Source organism: Neopelma chrysocephalum, unplaced genomic scaffold (genome assembly GCF_003984885.1).
Source record: "Neopelma chrysocephalum unplaced genomic scaffold, ASM398488v2 Primary Assembly neopelma1_61b, whole genome shotgun sequence".
Classification (NCBI taxonomy): Eukaryota; Metazoa; Chordata; class Aves; order Passeriformes; family Pipridae; genus Neopelma; species Neopelma chrysocephalum.
The window spans coordinates 10,562,429-10,582,479 of record NW_020897717.1 but is presented as its reverse complement, the minus strand read 5'-3'; the positions used below and the strand labels follow the sequence as shown (position 1 = coordinate 10,582,479).

Below are 20,051 nucleotides of genomic sequence, written 5' to 3'. Positions count from 1 at the left end.
CTTCCTTTAGCTTACATCACATTTTTTTCACACTGGAAAAGCATCTATTCATTGGTGAAACTCAGCATGACCAGAAGAAGGTAGGTAATGCACATACAGGACTTCTTCGGACTATTACCTAAATTATGCATCACACAAGTCTTTTTTACTACCTATCTTACTATTAACTCGCAATTAACGTGTGTCTTCTGTAACTGACTGCTTCAGCCAAATGAAAAACTGAAGTCCTCAGACTTTATATTTGCATTAGCAGTTCAAATAAGTTTTTATAATTTTTTATCCTTTTTATCTTAAGCACATGCAGATCATATGCACATTACTGTAGAAATAAACTTGTACTGCTGAAAAATATGGATATCTAACACACACTGAGATGTGAACTAGAACTTTGCTCGCAGTCATACCAACTCATACAGCTCTTGCAAAAGGATGACACCAGAGGGTGAGATTTTCCAAAGCACAAGAGGATTCAATACCGAAAAAAACCTCACTGAAAAAAGTTAATGGATTTTGTTAATTTCCTCTTTGCCTGTACTTCTACCCAGCTTCCCTTTTGATTTTTCAGGGTTTCTTAGTGGAATCGAGCTGCTGGCAATGATGAGAAATCTATAAAATATAGAGTGCTCTCATTGTATAAAAAAGAAACACTTTCATAAAATGCTAATGGATATTCCCATGTTCTGTAGTGATACTTGAATGATATTTTACTACATAATACTAGTGGCAAAATACATCAGGTTTTATACTGGTGGCAGTTCACTTCAAGAAATCTTTAAGCCCTTCTAGGCTATCAGTATAACATCCTTTCTGTAGTCTTTTATACTTATAGTCTTCTTTTCTAGAAAGAAAAATGTTACTTTCTGATATCATTGAAATAGAACTAGCTGTTAGTTCCAGCTGTTAGGAATGATACAGCCAAGTTTACAAAAAACCCATTTGGTTGAAAATGAGACAAAGAGTCCATCTTGGCCAACTGACCCTTTTCTTAAGCAGTTCTTAGATCTCCAATTCCATAGGTCACTGGAATACTGAGGCCCAGCTATGGTCCATGAGCACTAGCCCTTGCCCTGCTCCAACCAGTCAGAGAGCCAAGGGGCATTCCTGGGACTCAGGAGCAGACATACAGATGATATGTACATCAAGCAAAACCATGACACAACACAAGCAAACTTTTTCAGATCTTAGTTTCCAGGAAGGAAAACCACTTCTTCTACATTCAGATTAATATGATAGGCAAACAGTGTGATTTATATTAGGCAGGTTCTTACCTGGTATAAAAAAGTATGCTGTTTGGTCAGATCTACAAAAACAACTCAACAAAAGATCTTCAAGTCTTCAAACCCCAGAACTTGTGCTAAGGGTACCTAAAAGTGCCTTATTTTCTACAGTGATCAGGAGGTAGGAATTCCAGCTGAGTAGTCAGCTTCGCTTTCAAGAGAGGTTGCAACAACACACAGTAATCTTACATTGTTAGTCCCTCTGACAAAAAAAAAAAAAAAAAAAAAAAACAAAACAAATGAAAAAAACACCAAAACCAAACCACAAAAAACCAACAGAGGATATACACACTACGAACAGGTGCTTTTACTTTAGCCTCTAAACCCTACATACTCAGTGACTCTGATGTAGAAGCTAAGTATCAAAAATTCACTTTTTTCTGTGTTTTCCAAAACCCTGTGCCTCCGTTTGCTTATAGAATTTGAGATTCTCATGGTTGGTTGCACCAGTCCTGATGCAATTACAAAAATAAGCAAAAAGAGAAGCAGGAAATAATTTCATTCATCCTAGCATTCTGCAAACAGTGTCGTCATATTTGGCAATTCTTCCTGACAGCATTTCCTTTATTGATAACAACCAGTTTTGTAACCTGGAAATTCAAATGGACATCGGGAGGCTGAGGAACCCTGTACTGATCAGCCAGTGATGAGAAATCTGAATAAAGAAAACAAAATTCAGTTTCATTATCACACTAAAATTAACAGAGTAAGCTGTGAAAACTTCACTGCTCATTTGTAGTGTAAACTGGGGACTGTGTCACAACTGATGAATTGATATTTTCACTCCACAGCAAGACCTGCAGTTTCAAGCAGAACTGTGTTAAGCATAGTCTGTTGTTTGGGAAATTACCAAAGGTAATGAAGTGACGGAAAGCTGCATCCCTGGCAATTTGTTTTAACACAACTTTTTTCAGGCCTTGAGAAAAAAGGAAGATAAAAGCTCAGAAAGTGCAAGTACATCAAACTGCAAAAATGGTACATCTTCCTCCCTGCTTTCAAGATCCAGCAATAAATAGACACCACACGAAAATAAAACAGCCAGTGCTGCCTAACAGGAAGCTTATCAACAACATTAAAAAGGTTTTTTTGACAAAACCAGTTTTTAATGAAGTCACAGCAATGTTAAAAAACACTCTAGGTGGCCAGAAAAAATATTCCAGAATATAAAAATAATCAGAAATTCAGTGTTACAGGAAAAGTAAGTAGTTGACAGTGTCCTGAATCAGGACTAAAAGAATAAAAACAAGTTAAAAAAAATATATGAAAAGTGATACGAAATGTCACTGATGCTATCACCTTCCCTAAAGACACAACATCATTTTATACCATCTACAGCCAAGTTTCTTGTCCAGAATTCAGAACTCACCAGGTAAACAAGAACTCCCTTGTACATTTACACAACTAAGAGGCTACATCACCCTAAGCTTTTCTTATATAGCTGATAACTTAAAGTAACAATATCACCAGAAATATCAAACTCTGAATATGGCCCACAAAAAGTGCCAGTGCTTCCAATTGATCATATACCTGCACATCAGACACCTGTGTATCAAAACAGGGCTGGCAGAAAAAAATATCACTTCTCTGTGTAATGAAGCCTGTGTATCATCCCATAAACTTGCGCTTCTTCAATTTCAGAGCTACCTTTAACATTGTTGAGTATTTTCTTAGTCTCAGTCATTCTGGCCAGTGAAGTTCAATTTCTTTTCTCTGATTTGCTCATTCAATTTAATTCAATTTTTCTGATATACAAGCCCTCAATGTCTCTAACTGAGTTCTTCATCTAATATAATTTCCTTTCAGTTCTTCCCCTTTCTCCACCACTGTCCCAGGTTCCCTAGCTCCCAGAAGTCCTATCCTAATTATTGCTTCTGTATCTTGTACAATCCAAGTATTATTTCTCCAGCATTTGAGTCAGATAAGCCCTCTTTCTCACTGCCAGAGCAAATGCAGGACAAAATTGAGGGCACAGTGGTAATACACTTTCAACTCACTGTTCCTTGGAGAAATAATTACAGAGGAAATCTTGTTTAGCCGCTGCTGTCCTGGGAGAGAATATGCTCAGTTCAGATGAAATATTTGGAGAATTTCATTGCCAAATCCTAGCAGGTCTCTCCAGAGCACAATTGAACCACTATTTGTCAGCGGCCAATAACTGGGTCAAATTCAGACACTCTTTCAAAGGCACAACAAAAGAAGCAAAGAAAATAAATTAGAATGGAAAAAATAGAGACTAAAAAACTAATTTATTTCCAACATCTTCTATTAAGAAGAGCAGCAAGGGATGAAAAGGTAAGCACAACACTAACCCAGAGGAAAGACTGAATTCTGAAGAGATCTCCAGGGGATTTTTTTTAAACAGAAGAGTACTTTCTGTTGACATTTTAGCAGATGAGATATACATGTTTAACACACTTTGAGAGTCAATATGACTCTCAGCTGGACAGAAGGAGTTTTCAATGGAGTCCTCTGCAGATTGAGAGATGGAAGGAGCATTTCCACCTCATTCCCCAATGACCTCTTTAGCATGTCTCTCACTACCACATTTTCACAGACCATAAATCTTAAACACTTTTTTATGCATTGCTCTGCAGCTGGTCCTATCAGCTGGTTTTACTCAGCTTTGCCACACACATAGTCCTGTTAGAAGCCAAATGATATCTGGGCACATGCACCAGGCTATTAGTGGAGCATAAGATCCATGATCTTGCCTTGATGAAGGCTTGAAAGAAACAGGTCCTCAGAAGCCACATACTCCAATGACCACCAAGCAGTCAAGTTCATTTAAGTGATAGACCCAAATGCAGATTTGATTACCGATATGAAGGAGAAAAGTCATGTATCGGAATATTTTTCTGGCAAATGTATTTTATGTTTTTTAATTTTAGGATTTTTTTCTCCAATCTCCTCCTTTATCACCTCAGCATTTGCACTTCACTCTCTCTTACTTGGTTCTTCTCTCTTCCCTTACAAATACACAAACAGAAATCCAAGTATTTATATTCTGATAAGCTGCAATATTTTAAAATGAATTTTTTATGCTCATCCTCAATAGTTGTTTCTTCCTTGTTGTTATCAACACATTACTCTGTTACCTTGTATTTCAAAAATGCAGTGAAATGGTGCCAGAAGGGATTTTATTATTGTTTCAAATCAAGAATTAATGTAATAAGACTTTTTAAAATACCCTGCCTTCACAAGCAAACCTTGTATCCAGGCAGTAGGAAAATGACAGAAGGAAGGATTCCTTACAGTGAAATTGCATTTGAAGCTACATAACTAATTTCAGCTTTAAAATTGAAAATCAAATTCAAATTCCTAATCAAAAGTATCATTTTTTTTCAGCATCTTTTCTGCTTGCTCTTCACAGCTGTTCCCTAAAACATAAATATTTACAATTTGTTTCTTTTTCTTTTTTAAAAAATATTTACATTCTTTTGCACTCTTTAATAATGATTGCTAGTCTTACAGACACAAAAAATATAACCATATTACCATAGCCAGGTGTACAAACCTAACTTAAAGACTTCAGTCATGAGTGAACTTCTCAAGATGTTCAGTTTCCAGTGCCCACGAGAAGTTTGGATTTGAAAATCAAGGGCTGGTAAAAACAAAAGCAGAAAAGGACAAAAAGAAACTACGTGTTCTTCCTTTTTTGATTTGTAGACACAGTTTTTAGGAACTACTGGATTTGGAGATCGATATGGCTGCATCTGTATTGTATCCTCGAGTGCTAAGGTATTAAAGGAGTCCCTGAGCTCATCCCCCTGCAGACATGGCTCTGTTTGAAAGGATGCACTCTGGCAAACCGCAGCTACCACTGGGGTTGCTGGCATTCCCAACAAGGTCACAACTACTATCCAAGATATTCCATCTTCCAGGAGGTTGAACAAACACTCTTCCCACTACGTCTACTTGCAGTTCTTCAAAAAGTCATTATAGACTGGCTAGAATAACAGTGGAAATAATGCAGCTATTTTAGAGTAAGATCCATAGCAGTCTAGTAGAGGTTCTTGTGATGCAGTTTCTGATATTACAGCAGGCACTACATTTTTTATGTGCAGAGACACCAGTCATTTGGCAAAGCAACTGCTGAACTCAAGACCTTGGCATGCCTACTTTTTTTTTTTTATTATTTTTCTAGATACGAGTCTCAAGCTTGCAGGATGACAGGTCTCTCTTTCTAACCAGCTCCCAATATAAATCTTTTTAGGCCCCTAAAATATAAGTTGTTTGGCAGAAGTGGGGTATGTACAGGTTCTGTCTGTATGCTTATTTCTTAGTTAAGCTACCTATTGAAGGAAATGATCTATAGGATAAAAATTATACACATTGCCAACAATGAGCTCTTAGAATAAAAAGAGACAAAGACTATTTTCCCCTCCTCCTCAGCACTAACTCCAGCTTTAGGATTTAGTTACCATTTTTTCTTTCTTTTCTTATCTACCCTCTTTTTTCTTTTCTTTGGACATGTGGTCTTAGAACACAACTGACAGGATAATGACATTTTCAGGTAGAAAAAAGAGGTTTTTTAGTTCTTTGAAGCACGCACAGTATCCCAGGGAACAAAGCAACAATATTTTTCGTAGATAATTTTATAATCCTATTTCCCTCTTAAGGACTGTTTGAAACCATTCCATATGCACAGACTAATAATCACATATTTCATTTTTCAAATTTCATATTCTTTCACATTTCTTTGTTGAGATGAGGCATATTTGTTCTAGGAATGTATCCACAAGCAAGAACACCTAGCTAAGCCAGGCAAACTTAAAACCAGTGATAGCCCTTCCTGAAACGAGTTCTATGCACTAGCACAGTAGTAAATGCAAAGTTAAAATGAAGGATCTGTTCTAAAAGAAGCCTTGTGAAATTGTTTGATCCTGACTCTCAACTAAATCCATTTCTTAGGAAGGATCTAGTACCAGTATGACAGATTCAGTTCTATTAAACCTGAATTTATTAATTTCATATTATGCACTAGAACATTTACTGGATAGCATGAAGGATTATAAGAGAATTTTAAAAACGTTAAACAAATATCAAGACGTCTTCTGTTCTGTTACCTCTACTTTTTTGAGCTGGCTTTGAAACTCAATAGATACACATATCACCATCAGAGTGCCTTTCAGTAGCCTACAGGAGATCCAGAAGATGGTTCTGATCTGCTGCCAACAGCCACCAAAATAGAGAGTCAATATTTTTTATTTCAATGTTCACCACTACTGGGATACAATAATAACAGTAACTGCAAAACAGTTTGCTTAGGCAAATGCTAAAGGCTTTATTTATTATCCTCTCTCCCCAGAAACCAAATATTTGTGGGATGCAAGTGCTACTGTCAATAAAGAAAGGCTTTGCTTTCATTAAAAAAGGTTTGGGAAACTCTATTCATAAATAGACTATTGGTTTCATTTGAATGTCTCAGATTCTAAGATATCACCAGCAAGAGTGTGGGCTAAATGATAAGGTAAAATTATAGTAATAAGAGGTTTGGAAAGCTACAGAATCTGCTGCAACACTAGAAAGCAATAATTTTCTTTAAATGGTAGTAATCCCTTTTCTTCTGTTAAAGTACTTAAGTTATACAGACTAAAGGACATAATATTTATAATTTTTTTCATATTTATCAAATCTCATTTACAAATTATTTCTGTAAAGTTGTTTTTTTAATTTATAGTGTCCTGTCTTTGTTCATAGAGAATATCTGTTGTGTTTGGTTGAAACATGTGGCAACTCTATGGAGATGCTCATAAACCATATTTTGACTTTCTTGAAAAATTAAAATATCAAGTTATATTATTAACATATGCCCCCTAACTGGAAGGAATGCCTTCATTTTCAAAAGTTTACTCACATACAAAAAGATACTATTCTGAACACAAAATCACTTGATGGCACATAATAATACAAAGAACCCAACTGTTATGCTCGTCATCATTTTCCCAGGAAAGTCGCATTTCCAAGCACTTTTCACCACAGCTGTACCTGCTGTCACACCACAAGCCCTGTGAACCAGCAGTAAGACAATGCCAACCACACTACAGCTTTCACATGCTGTGTGAAGCATGCTGTCCTTGGACCCCAAGAAATAATGCTCAAAACTGCAAGTGACGGGGAGCTTTTCATCAGAAAGGGTCTCTGATGAAAAAAAAACAACAAAACAATCAAAAAACAAACCAAAGAAACAGTTACTCCAAAGCCAAAGTATTTTATGGAAGATTTTTTTTCTTTTCCTATTTTTTCTCATATTTCTACTACAAAACCTGAAACAAGTATTTGTTGCCTAGCTTGACCTGCTTCTGACAACTCTGGTTTGCAGAAATGACCTGAAATATAAATGTATTTCCTATTGGGTTATCTTGCCTCCTGGGGACAATGGACCAGAGGCCTGGATGCATTTGCAGATCCCCTGCTCTCTTCTAAGCAGGACTCATACATCTTTTGGTAGAATCAGGTCAATAAATTAAGTCAGGAAACATTTAGATTTAGAAAAGCCTTAGTTTTACTTGAAAAAAAAAACATACGATGAAACAAAATGTTACACTGTTTTAAATAATTTTTGAACTTTTAATTCCTTGAACACTTTTCATATGTTAGTTTTTATCCTTATTGGGAAGCGAAACAGCTATTATGCACTTTATATAGGACCATGGATGCTTAAAACATAAAGCTTAGCGCTGTCAGAAGAGGATAACATATGACTGATCATAAAGCTATCCTTTCAAGGTTCTTGCTTTTTTTGGTTATAGCCTTGCTTTTTTTTGTTATAACCTGTATTTTTCAATACTTGATTTTTTATCACCTTGTGGACCTGCTGCTATAAAACCAGTAAGTTTCTTACTAGTCAAGGAGTAAGAGTTTCACTGTTTGTTCTCACTAAACCTGTGTTTCAGTTACTCTAGATGTGCAAAAATAGTACACGTAGGCACAATATTTATACATATACATATTGACAGGTATATACTCAATCACACAAAAACATGGTACTTATGCACTTCTGCATAAAGAGAGAAGAAAGGTACAGACAAGATTTGAAAGAACATCCTTTTCCATCACAATATGCATATAAATATTATGTAGGAGTAATTATTCTAACGATTTCTTATGTATTACCCTCATAATGTAGGTCTTAATTATTTTCCTGGTGATTTCCGCTGCAAATTTCCATCCATCTTTGTGAATTCCGCTTTGTGAGCTGTGAGTTCCATTACATTTTTTAACTGTATATGATGTGCACTATATTGTAGTCAGGGTAGAAACTGAAATACCAAATGCTGCTCCTATTTACACCCATTCAGAGGTCTAGTGGCTCTTTCAGAGTTTAGATAAAATAACAGTATCTAATGAGATTATACAGACTTGAAATTCCATACACATCAGACAAGGTCTAATGCACATGTGCTTTAAATCATGCCCTATTAACACTTGTGACTGTACAGGTGACAAAATTGCCCCCCAAAAATGTTTCCACAACCTCTTCTAGTCACCTGACAGAAATTTACAGTAACATTTTTTTTCTACAGAAAAATCACTCAGCTAGGGCTCCTTACAGACAGCTACTATTTCTGCCCTAAAAAGTAGCAGCTAAAAAGCTAACTCTCTACTAAAAAGTAACTCTCTACTTCAAAACAGAAGATTCGGAAGATTCACCATTAAAAAATATATGCACACACTGGAAATCAAAAGTTTCATCTCATTTACTATAAAAAGATAATAAGCTGTGTCCTACCTATGGTGGTTATAACAGTGCCAGCAAAGAAGAAGGAACTTCCCAAGTCCCAGTGACTGATCTGAGCAGATGTGTTTCTTAAAGGTATGATTCCTGCATTTATTGCTGCCACTACTTGCTGCAAGTTTAAAAAGATTTTTGTCAATATTCATGAAAAAATTATATTCATACACATTACACAGTAAATTGATTCAATCACTTTTTTGATCTAAGCAATAAACTAGAAAAGGATCTGTGTTGCTTTGCTCAAGCTCTATCATTCAGCCAGGCCACAATTTAATCTTCAGCAGACACCCCAGGCACTTCAGCACACAGCAGAGCTGTAAATTTCAGACCATTAGGGAGAATGCAAAATCCACAATATCAGTAACATTATCACCTTAGATAGATGGCAAACACAATTATTTTTACTGCTGCAACTATTTAGTGAAGACAAACATGCATTAGACAAAATTTATAATGAGAGTTTCCCCAACCATTCCTCTATTGAGTTAGGCAAGCAAATGGACTTCTTAAAAACAGTCATTTTAAAGCATCAAGAAAAATGCCCATACATTGTTCTAGATCAAATTAACTGCAACTAATAAAAACAATACTGTATAAGAGACAATTCAATAATTAAAGAAATTACATTTATAAAACTTTCACTGTAGCAACAAAAAAAATCAGAGTCAAGTATCCAACAGGTTTATACAACTATATATTTCATAAACTTCGTTCTTGAAAAATTCAGTTCTAGCAGCTAAAATAAACAAACTTGCCACTAGTGACATTTTCATAATCTCGAGAAATAGGAAACATTTCCTTTTTCAGCAGTATCACCTACTGTAAATTCTTACCACAAAACATATTTCTGTTTAGTTATACCACTATTGCAGATATAATTAAGTAATTAAGTTAATCAGTACACATCAAGAAAAAGTATTTTTAAGCTTGCAATAAATATTTCAAAGAATATAAGTTATCATTTCTTTCTGAAACTTTAAAACAGGACCTATTTTATAATCATGATCCTTATAGTAATAATTGATGTCTAACAAAAGAACAACAAAGGAAGCAACATTGCAGGGCAAAAATGAGCATTTTAACTAATTAATAGTTTGTTCTTGGCGAGTTGTCCAACAATCACTATTTATGTAAATATATTCAGCAACAGGGTAGACTAGAACCATTTTCCTTGTAAGCAATCTGTTGCAGAGGAAGAGTATTCTACAGTAGTAATACTTTTTTCAGCCCCAAAAGACATTGATAGCTTGCAAATGAAAACATTTTTGTTACTAAACAGTGCCCATAGAAGTCACTTGCTATGGACAGAAATTACAAAATATCAGTGCTGGATTAACTAAGCATTGACTTTTCATGATGGGATTTCAACTTAAATCCACCATTTCCAGTTTGCCATTCTCAAATCTCAGATGCACAAAGTAACCATTTTAAAGTCCACAGTTGCATCTCCGTAGCCACAGGGATCTTGCTGCCACACCTAAGCCATTTCCATTTTTTTTTTTTTTAATACCAGAAAGGCAGACATCAAGGATGTGGAATTTTCAATCCTACTGAGCAAGGGGAAAGGATGGGGATAGGAAGAGGGAAGAGAGTTTAATTTTCCTTTGGGTTGGAAGAATAAAGCTTCTACATTTGTACATCATGTCCAACTCGGCAAGAGCAAATACAGCAGCACCGACACTGACAGGTGTTTCCATCAGTATAGGAAGGAAAACATCAGACTAAGAAGCATGTGAGAACCATCCCTCATATTGATTTCATAATTTACACAACACAGAAATTCCTTTGACTTACAAACCCCAGTGTGCTGCATTATACAGTGCCTACTGAACACATTTTGAGTACTGTTACGTTTCAGTGGACTAAGAAGTTCCACCACAGGTGCCTTGTACCTGAAAATGGGAACATGCTCTGCAGTGAGGCATCCTATGACACAGCATTGGATCAATATAATTTTTGGGACCATTCATGTTTTATTATAGTTTCTTGCACTGGATGAATGCGCTACCTAGAGCAACACACCTGTTTAGACAGCCTAACAAGACTAAGTTTTATACAGATCCTGATGTAAAATGTTTTCAAGGCTTTATATCATCACTGCACATTTTGAAGCCATAGTACCCCAACATCTTCTATATAAAAGGTGTGCCAATCTAGACTGCTCAAACATCCGTTACAGCCATGCATTTCCGAACTACAAATACCGCACCTACAGACTTACAGGAAAAACAATACAACTTCACCCAAAACTCCCCAAACCAAAACAGATGCCTACAAAAGACAATTAACCACTATTATTATGTCTCTGATTTTATCTAACTGCTAGTTAGGAAAAGAATCAGGGCTGCTTTCAGTGATACAGCCTCCTAAGTTCTGACTATGCGTACTTTTAGGGACTTTCTGAGCAGGAGGCTGCATCTGCATGCTGGTGTTCAGATTGGTTTGGGTGGATTGTTTTATCATTAATTTATCTAACTACTTTTGGAGCTCACTTGACTGCCAAGTCATTCTGTGGCAGTTGGTTCTGCAAATTACTTGTGGATCACCTAAAAAGTATTTCCCTTTTGAGAGTTCATATGTGCTTCAAAGTAATTTTCTTAGTCTTCTGTTATGAGAAACACTTGAATAGCTATCTCTAATTTGTCTCCTTCAAGAAATTAATGATCTTACAGACCCATCAGCTTCCTCTATTTTTCCAAATTAAAGACTCTTTTTTAATAAATAATGTATTCACCTGTTTAAACAAATCTGCTGAATATTGCATATAAGTAATTTTTTATTGCCAGTATTTCTCATTGACTTCCTTTGTACATTTACTGATTTACCTTACTGATTGTTTTAAACATAGCTTTAGTCATAAAGGGCCAGATGACGCCTTCATCATCACTGGGTTATTGTTCCCAAAAACACACTATTGTGCTTTCTCCTGCACTTATGTTTGTGAGAAGCCAGACTTAAATCTTAACAAAGCTGCTGCATTATTTTCCTTCAGAGCCTTCTATAAGAGTCTCCCTTAATAACAAGGGTGACAGGTGGGTAAGGTTGCTGTTTCATTTAAATCAGGTTGCTGTTTCACTGAGATCAATACTACCGTGTCATAAAGTCTTTGAATATTGCTCATAGATCTTTTGGGAAGAATAACTGCACTTTCAGTTCTTTGGATCAGAGAACAGCTTTTCTTCTTAGTTTGGTCAGCAAGCATAAGAAGGTTCCCATGTAAGACTATTCCCAAGAATAATTTTAAAAGAAAACAATGTATCGCATAACTCCTAACATACATACATTTCAGGGCACTAATTTCAGGGTAGCACCTTCTTCCTGACTATGGCCACTGCACAAACTTACCTGGAATATTAGATATTAACACTTCCCTAGCCTGGAATAAAAACCCAGGCTCATGCAACTAGTTTCCACTAAATTCACTAAGGGCCTAGGTCTCAGCCTTAGCCTTGAAGTAACATGCTGTTATTCACTGTCAGTGCTGTCAGATTCAATTCTCTGCCACTTTTATTCTTGGTCTTCAGCTTTTTTTCTTGACTGATGCCTTACTACTAGAGCAAACACAGCCACTTCATTTGTCATAAGTCTGGCATGCTACTCCTTCCTCTCTTCCTTCCTAACTTCTTTCTGTCACTTCAGACCTTTGGTTTATCCTAACTGACACAATACTGGAAGTAACTCTCTGCATTCCTAATCTTGAAGCAGAAGCATGAAAACTCTATATAATCTCTGCAATCATCATATGTTGCAGCCTTTAAATACTTTGTGTGATCTTAACACAGGAACTTCTGGAATTATATACACTGTTTTATAGTATTAAAGTTAACTGACCTCCCCAGGAGCAATTTTTCTAGTTTTTCTCTTTTTTATTCCATATACGAACTAAATTCTGACTTAAAAATCAGTTTTGCTTCAGCAGTACAGAACCAGTCAGCATTAGAATAGGGATGTAGACAGTTTAAATTCTTAAACTATGTAATTATTTCACTTGCCTTACCTTCTTCCAGAGCCTTCGTCTAGTACTGGTTTCATATGACATGACTGATGACTGAGCAGAGGAGTGGTCAACAAGCACTGGTACCCAATCAAGGCCTCTATGTGCTATGAATTTAAGGATACTATTATATGGTTACACTAAGAGTAATATGTTTTTCTTCTTTAATTGTCTTCACAGTGGTGGAAAACAAGGCCTTTTTTTTTTCATAGTGAAGAGAATTGAGATAAAATTTTGAAATATTTAAAAACTTTAGAAACTTCATTCCCATTTTTTAGGTTATGTGAATTCTTAGGCTAGCTCTGTACTATATTCTCACTTGCACTACACTCACACATCCAAACTACCTGGCTTTGCAGCCATATTTGGGAACAAGCTTTAGTGGAGCATCAGAGAAAAGAGGTAGAGATGCTTGAGCCCAGAGTGGATAGGCCAGGCATGACCTGCCTTTCTTTCAAAAACAGGACCTGAGCTCCAAAAACACATAAGTACTGCTTTCACACTGTAATTTTTTTGCTTGAAATCGGAACACTGGGAAAAGGAGAGCGACAATACAAATCACATTTTAATTGGATGTCAGTTTTTCATTTCCTACATAATTTAGAGACACTTTCTGGTAAATACATTGCACAGTTTTGTATTATCAGATCCCCGTGTTCATGCAGGCATCTGTCTGTAGAGGTCACGCTGAACTACCCTTTGCAGATCAAGACATAGAATATTGTGACTTCTGTCAAAACAAGAGATAAAAACAGTCTTTCAAATAGCACAGTCATTTTGTGAAAACAGAAGACAATTCTAGGTCAGGGATTTCGTCCTCTGGTCCTCTGACCCTGCAAGGAGTCAATGGAGATGACTGACAAAAGCCAGTCTGTTGGCCATAGAGCTACATTCACTAAGCAGGGGTCTACAGAGACACAGCAGAAGTAAGAAGAGGTTATAAAGTTTGAAGGTTAGCCTCTGGTAGTCAACTATTGTCTTACACGGAAATCAGGCAGAAGTAAGTATGTGTCAAACCAGTCACTCTAATGCTCATCTCCTTGTTCCACACCAGGCTCTGTGTACATGTTTGTGTACCATCTTCCAGTCACTTCACTTTTATGAAATGATGTAACACAACGCTTCATTACTCTCAGCTCTGCTATCAAAAGATTGAAATAGAAGCACCTTAAATTATGCTTCTGATAAAATCCAGAGCATGCTTTCTTTTGTTACCCAGCTTGGCAGGAGTTAGCTTGTGCTTCCTGGCAATCACTTACCAAGCGATGTCAAAAAGTCAGATATGTCTCAAAGTTTCTGAAAACATTTCTCAGCCTGGATTTCTTCCTTCACTGCTCTGTTGCCATTTTACAAGGGCACTCTCACTCTACAGTATAAAGATATTTCACATATGGCCCAGCTACTGCACAAGTCATATGGTTTTATTTCAGCCTTTGTTCACAAGGAATGGAAATCCTAGTTCTTAGTTCAGAGGCACACCAGGATGCTTTCAAGACTTAGCAAACAACTCTCCAGCCTCCAAAAGCACACACTTTTGGGCCTTGATGCTGAAAGAGATTGCAATGATGTATTATAATTCTGCGACTCCTCTATTTTCTTTTAAGATTGTATAACATACGACTGTACTCTACACTGGAGACTAGTACCTCGCGTGTGTAAGAATTAAAGAACTCTTTCCACATTCTTTCATGATCTACTTGAACTAAAAACATGTATAAACATATTGAAAAACATGACTTCTGAATAAGCATTAAAAACCTCATGGGCTTACATGTATATAAATTCTCTGTGTGTGCATACATATGTATGTATGTATACATACACGTTCAGGGAAGAAGGCTTTGCTTCTTGAAATTACAGACTGGTAGAATTATTCAACCAGCTGTTCAGCAGGACTGACTTACTGAGTCGTATCTGCCACCCTTTCTAAGCCAAAAGCTGTCATTCAGATGCTATCAGGCTAGGTAAGTTCCAGCTCCCTCTAAAACTGTTCATATGAAGTAAACGTAATCTTTAAGGGCCTCAACACCAGAAGCAGCAAAAAAAGTTTGAAACCAATCTGCTTGAACAAAGAAGTGACAAGGGCAGTTAGAATTTATTTATTATTTCCCCCAAAAAATATATTTTTCTTAAGCTTGTGAAGGATAAAAACAACTTTAAAAAAATTCTTTGGGTTAACCACCATGTAGGAAATAACTACAAAAAAGGGAGCTGTCCTATCCCTGGAGGGAATGCTCCCAGGCAACAGAAAGCTTGACAAAAATTCCCTCCCTCCAGGAGCTGAGTACAGAGCCAGAAAGGGGGATCTGGCTCTAAGACAGGACAGCAGGAACCTAAGCAAGGAGTACACAGAACCCATGGGCTTCTGCAACCCATCCAGACTCCACCACAGCAGGTGAGGGTATCTGTGTGGAGAACAGGTCTGGGGAAGCTTGTGATCAAAGGTCTTTCACAGAGATCTTTCATTTAGTAAATATTTCTCTGGTCTGGAAATAAAGGTAGAATTGGGGGTGCTTTATTGTGGAAGGAGACAGAAACATTAGAACATTTGTTTCTGACAAGAGTGAAGCAAAAAGGAAACACAGGCACAGCAAGAAGAAAAGAGAAACAGGATCTTACTGTACCAGTTAGGAGTACAGGATATTTAGAGTTAAGAGTACATAAACTTGAGTGCTCTGATGGGCAGACACCTTACTAAGGACAGACACATGCACAGGCTAACAACTCAAACTACAGTTCCTGCACTGCATGGCTTAACTACTTTAAAAGTCCTTAATTTCATTCTTCATTGCTTTGAAAACACCGTCAACAGGCAGATCTGCTACTGGTGTTTGCAATTTTTCATAAGCTTCAGGTCTGAAATGCAGATGGTACATTAAAAAACTGATGCAACGATATTTTGCATCCCCAGACAAATAAATAAAATATTCTGCAGCATCAATTTCTTTTATGCTGGTCTATCAATCTTTTCAAGGTTTTAAGGATTGAAAAGCATAAACAATTGCTGCTTCCATGTTAGGATCCAGACATGGGATGGTTCCTGCTTCCTTTTGGAGAGGCTGTAAGGAATTGCAAAAGGAAAAGACTAAGAATATTTAGGGTTTAAACTGGCACATTCAAACTCCTTCGAAAAGTTCCTGCTTAGAGGACCCACAAGCTACAGCTCATAGGACTGAAAATATCTATAAATGTTGTGATTCGAAGAACTAATAACATTTGATTCGAGCTTAATAGGTTTAGTTTTTAAGTTTTAATTTTGTGTAAATAAATTTTGGGTTTGTCTGAAAAAAAGATCTTTGAATCTACAAAAATTGTACAGCAAGCTCAAATACCTTCTAGTTTCTGGGGGAGAAAGGATGCACACTTCTTTATTTTAACAGTTTTCTACATAAGCAGGGAAATGTGCCTCAAGGAGCTTATCTGGTTGAAATTAAACAACATATTCCTGAAAATTTATTTTCTTCCAAAATAATTTTCTTGGGGCTACAATGTAAGTTGTAAAGTAGCCTATGAAAGAGACACAAAATCAGCTACTGGTGGAGGTGCAACTTTCTATAGCTACCTATCTTCAACTATAAAAATAAAGCCACAGCAAACACATATTTTAAAGTAAAATATCTTTATAAGAAATCAGTCACATAAGAAGCCATGATGACATTCTGGTGATGCCAGTTTGATGAAAAAAACACTGCTTCCATGTCATTCATAACTATGTCAGGCTTCCTTGAGAAGAAAAAACTGCATTATACCTTGAGGGAAATTAAAAAAAACCTACAATTTGGTCTCATTCACAATCTAAGAGATGAATGGAAAGAAAAGGGAGAATGCAGCTGATGTAAATGTAAGAAGAAAACAGGCATGGTATGTGACTGTGGATCCTTGCACAGAGAGCTCTTCTCCCCATGTTGACCACAAGCCCACAGAGGACCCAAGGAGATCAACTTGTGGGATCAAGGTCAATTCAGCTAATCCTGCTGGTTCATTAATTCTTTTTTGTTTGTTTGTTTTAAATGCAAGCACATTTTTGTGGGCATTCAGTTTTCAGAAGAAGCCACATACCCTGACAGGGGCTGGACTTAAAACTCCACAAAAATATTACTGCTGAGGCAGCTTGGTGCAGCATTCTGAACTTGTTCAGATTTCAAAACAAAGGCTTTATAAGACAAGAATTACCACATACAGCACTTGGAACACATTAAAAGATTGTGCAGTTTAGTGTAATTGTGTTTTTCCATTTGTTAGGATTTTCAGAACAAATATATCTGAAGGATTTTTCTGCTAAAGGAACCAGAAATTAAATATGTTCCATTATTAACTTATGTTTCTTTGTACCTTTACTTGAAAACTTTTCATTAATTTTCAGAATTTACTCCCTAAGATAACAATAATAATTCACACCAGCTTACTAGGACATTCTAAGTATTTAAAATAACATAAGTGAAATTTTTCATATTTCCTATTTTTGTATGCAAAAATAATACACTAAACAACTCGATGATTGGATATTAAAAGGAAATTTTTTCCATTTTGGTTTAAAAAGTTCAACATAAACAAATAACTGCTGAGCAAAACATAATTAGGTGATATTTACATAGAAAGCTCTTCTTTTTTTTTTAATCAGCTTTTTCTTTGGCAGGGGGACAAACAGTTGCCTGTCATTGCCAAGACATCCCATAGTGCAAAATACTGGTCACATCCCTATGTCCCAGGAACAACAGGAATTCTGGGTGAGGGGAAAGCAAATTCATTGTTATTTCATGCACCTCATTTCCTCTATAGGATCTTTGGGAACCTATGGAGGGCATGAGGTGTATGAAACAATAATGACAACTTTATGAAGTCGCTGGATATCATATTCAGCAGGCTCACCTGTTCCCAGAGACAACCCCAGGAGACGACGTGAAGGTAGACACAAGTACTTTGTGGCTTTGCAGGAGTACATGACTGCAACCAGAACATCAGCAATGTAACCTAACGTTTCTTTACATTTGCCACTATGGGCAGGTGCATAAATGCAGCAGGAAATTTTGCTAGGTACTTGGCACTTTGTGCATCTGAGTTTAGAAACTGTCTCTATCATTTCAAATGCTTAGTGGCAAGCTTGCTATAGGGAACAGTCAACAAACAAAAAGAAACAGAATTATATTGAAATAATTAGATACAAGTGCTTCTTTTAGAGAATTATTTCATTCTTTAATGCTTATTGTTGCTTGTGTGTGTGTAGCTGGATTACTCCCAGGTTTCTATCAGCTTCTGCCAACAAAAAGCTCAGTGGAGGGGGAAAAACTTAGACACGAGATGTAAAAAAATGCCTAATGTATATGAAGATCAAGTTCATATATTTGGTCACATATACATTAAATCCACACAGTCTGAACTACATTTGCTCTTTTATTCTGTCAACTGACAGTTACTTCGCATTGCATGGCAGGGCCAAGTTGAGAGCAGGCATAGACAGAGAAACCAAAACACCATTCATGATGAATTGTAGAGTGGATGAATTGTAGAGTGTTCTTCTTCCAAAAGAAGAAATAGCAGCAAAAAGTATCTGACCACATCCCTTTCTACAGCTTTATAGTGTATTGGATATCACACATAACCTTTGCCAAACCAATGTTTTCTCGTCTGTTAATAACTGAGATCCTTTCGAGACCTTCCAACTGAAACTTTTAAAAAAACGAGGTTTAACACCAGACCATGCACAGCTTGCTGCTCTGTTGTATTCTCATTAGACTCACCAAGGCAGTGTTGGTACTTCCACAGGCTTCCCTCCTGGGATGTTTCTATTTATAGATTTAGATATACCAGCAGTGAGTGTCATGCACTGCCCATCTCAGCACCATTTGGTACAGCATGCAGTGATCCACTTAATACTGCTGTTAATACTGGCTTCTGGCTACAGCAAAAGGAGTTCAAACTGCCTGAAAAAAATGGCCTCTTGGGTGTACAGGTATGCTCTGCATAATTTTTGCACATTTTTAATATGGTACTAAATAGAAGTGCTCACCAAGTATCAAAATAATTACGTACCCGGATATACCTCTCAGGGTCATATATTGCTGTTGTTCCTTATATTTCGTTACAGTGAGGCAAAAAGTAACTGAAGTGGTTTAGACTGAGGGAGATTTGCTACACTGGGCCATGGAAGTCACAGATAGAGAAGGTCACGAAGACCACTTCCTTGTCAACACAGGAATGATGCTGCTTGACTGGGCTGAAAGCTTATGAGTAACACCCAGGTAATTGTTCCGAGGGAGCTGAAGCTATTTGGCTGCCATCATCAGAGCACTCTATTTCATTAACTTTGCACATTTTCTACGCTGCATAATAGCTCTCCAATGCCCCACATTTTACACCTATATAAAATATATTAAGTCTATAAAAGTATAATTCTCATCTACTACACCTAGAGGAGCCATAGGATCAATGTGACAATACAAAGTTTCAGGAATTCTAAACTCAGGGAATAAAACTTTGTGTGCTGAAAAGTTCCCAATAGTATATATTGTTGTACCAGGAGGGAGTTTGGTGATTGGTGATATAAAATAAGGATAGAAAAGATAAGAAGGGAAAATTCACTATCCTGTGTGTATTCATAGAAACACACAACTCTTTTGTGAACAGGTTTGTGACAAAAGGAAGATTTTGGCTCCTGAGTGCTAAAGAAACTGGACTGTCATTCCACTTGTGCAGTTATTTTTATTGGAATTTGTGCTCTCCAACTAATCTCTCCAATATGCTCACCTGACTAAGCTACCACATATCATACTGGTAGGACAGTCTTGGGATAGTCAAGCCTGCTTCTGAGTCAAGATTAAATGGCAGAGCAGAAGTTGTGAAGATACAAAAAGCATGGCATGAAAAGCACCTTGAGCAATGACTAACATGAAACAGGGCCAAACGAGCTCCTGGATTCCCAGGACACTAAGTTCAAAAGGAAAAGTTTATAATGACTTTCATTATAGTTTGACTCAAGGTAAATACTTGATTAAAGAAGACATTACATACTGTAAGCTCTGTAATTTTCTTCACACCCACTAAT

At 36.7% G+C, this 20,051-nt stretch overlaps 1 protein-coding gene across 4 annotated transcripts in view; it reads right to left on the bottom strand.

The window, feature by feature from the left end:
• The window catches only part of KCNK2 (potassium two pore domain channel subfamily K member 2), a 108,260-nt gene that overhangs the window by 52,451 nt on the left and 35,758 nt on the right, over window positions 1-20,051 (bottom strand). For all 4 annotated transcript variants that reach the window (XM_027681940.1, XM_027681942.1, XM_027681943.1 and 1 more), the window contains one exon: window positions 9,010-9,127. In XM_027681940.1, coding sequence (XP_027537741.1) covers window positions 9,010-9,127 — 118 coding nt within the window. The remainder of the gene's footprint in view (window positions 1-9,009; window positions 9,128-20,051) is intronic.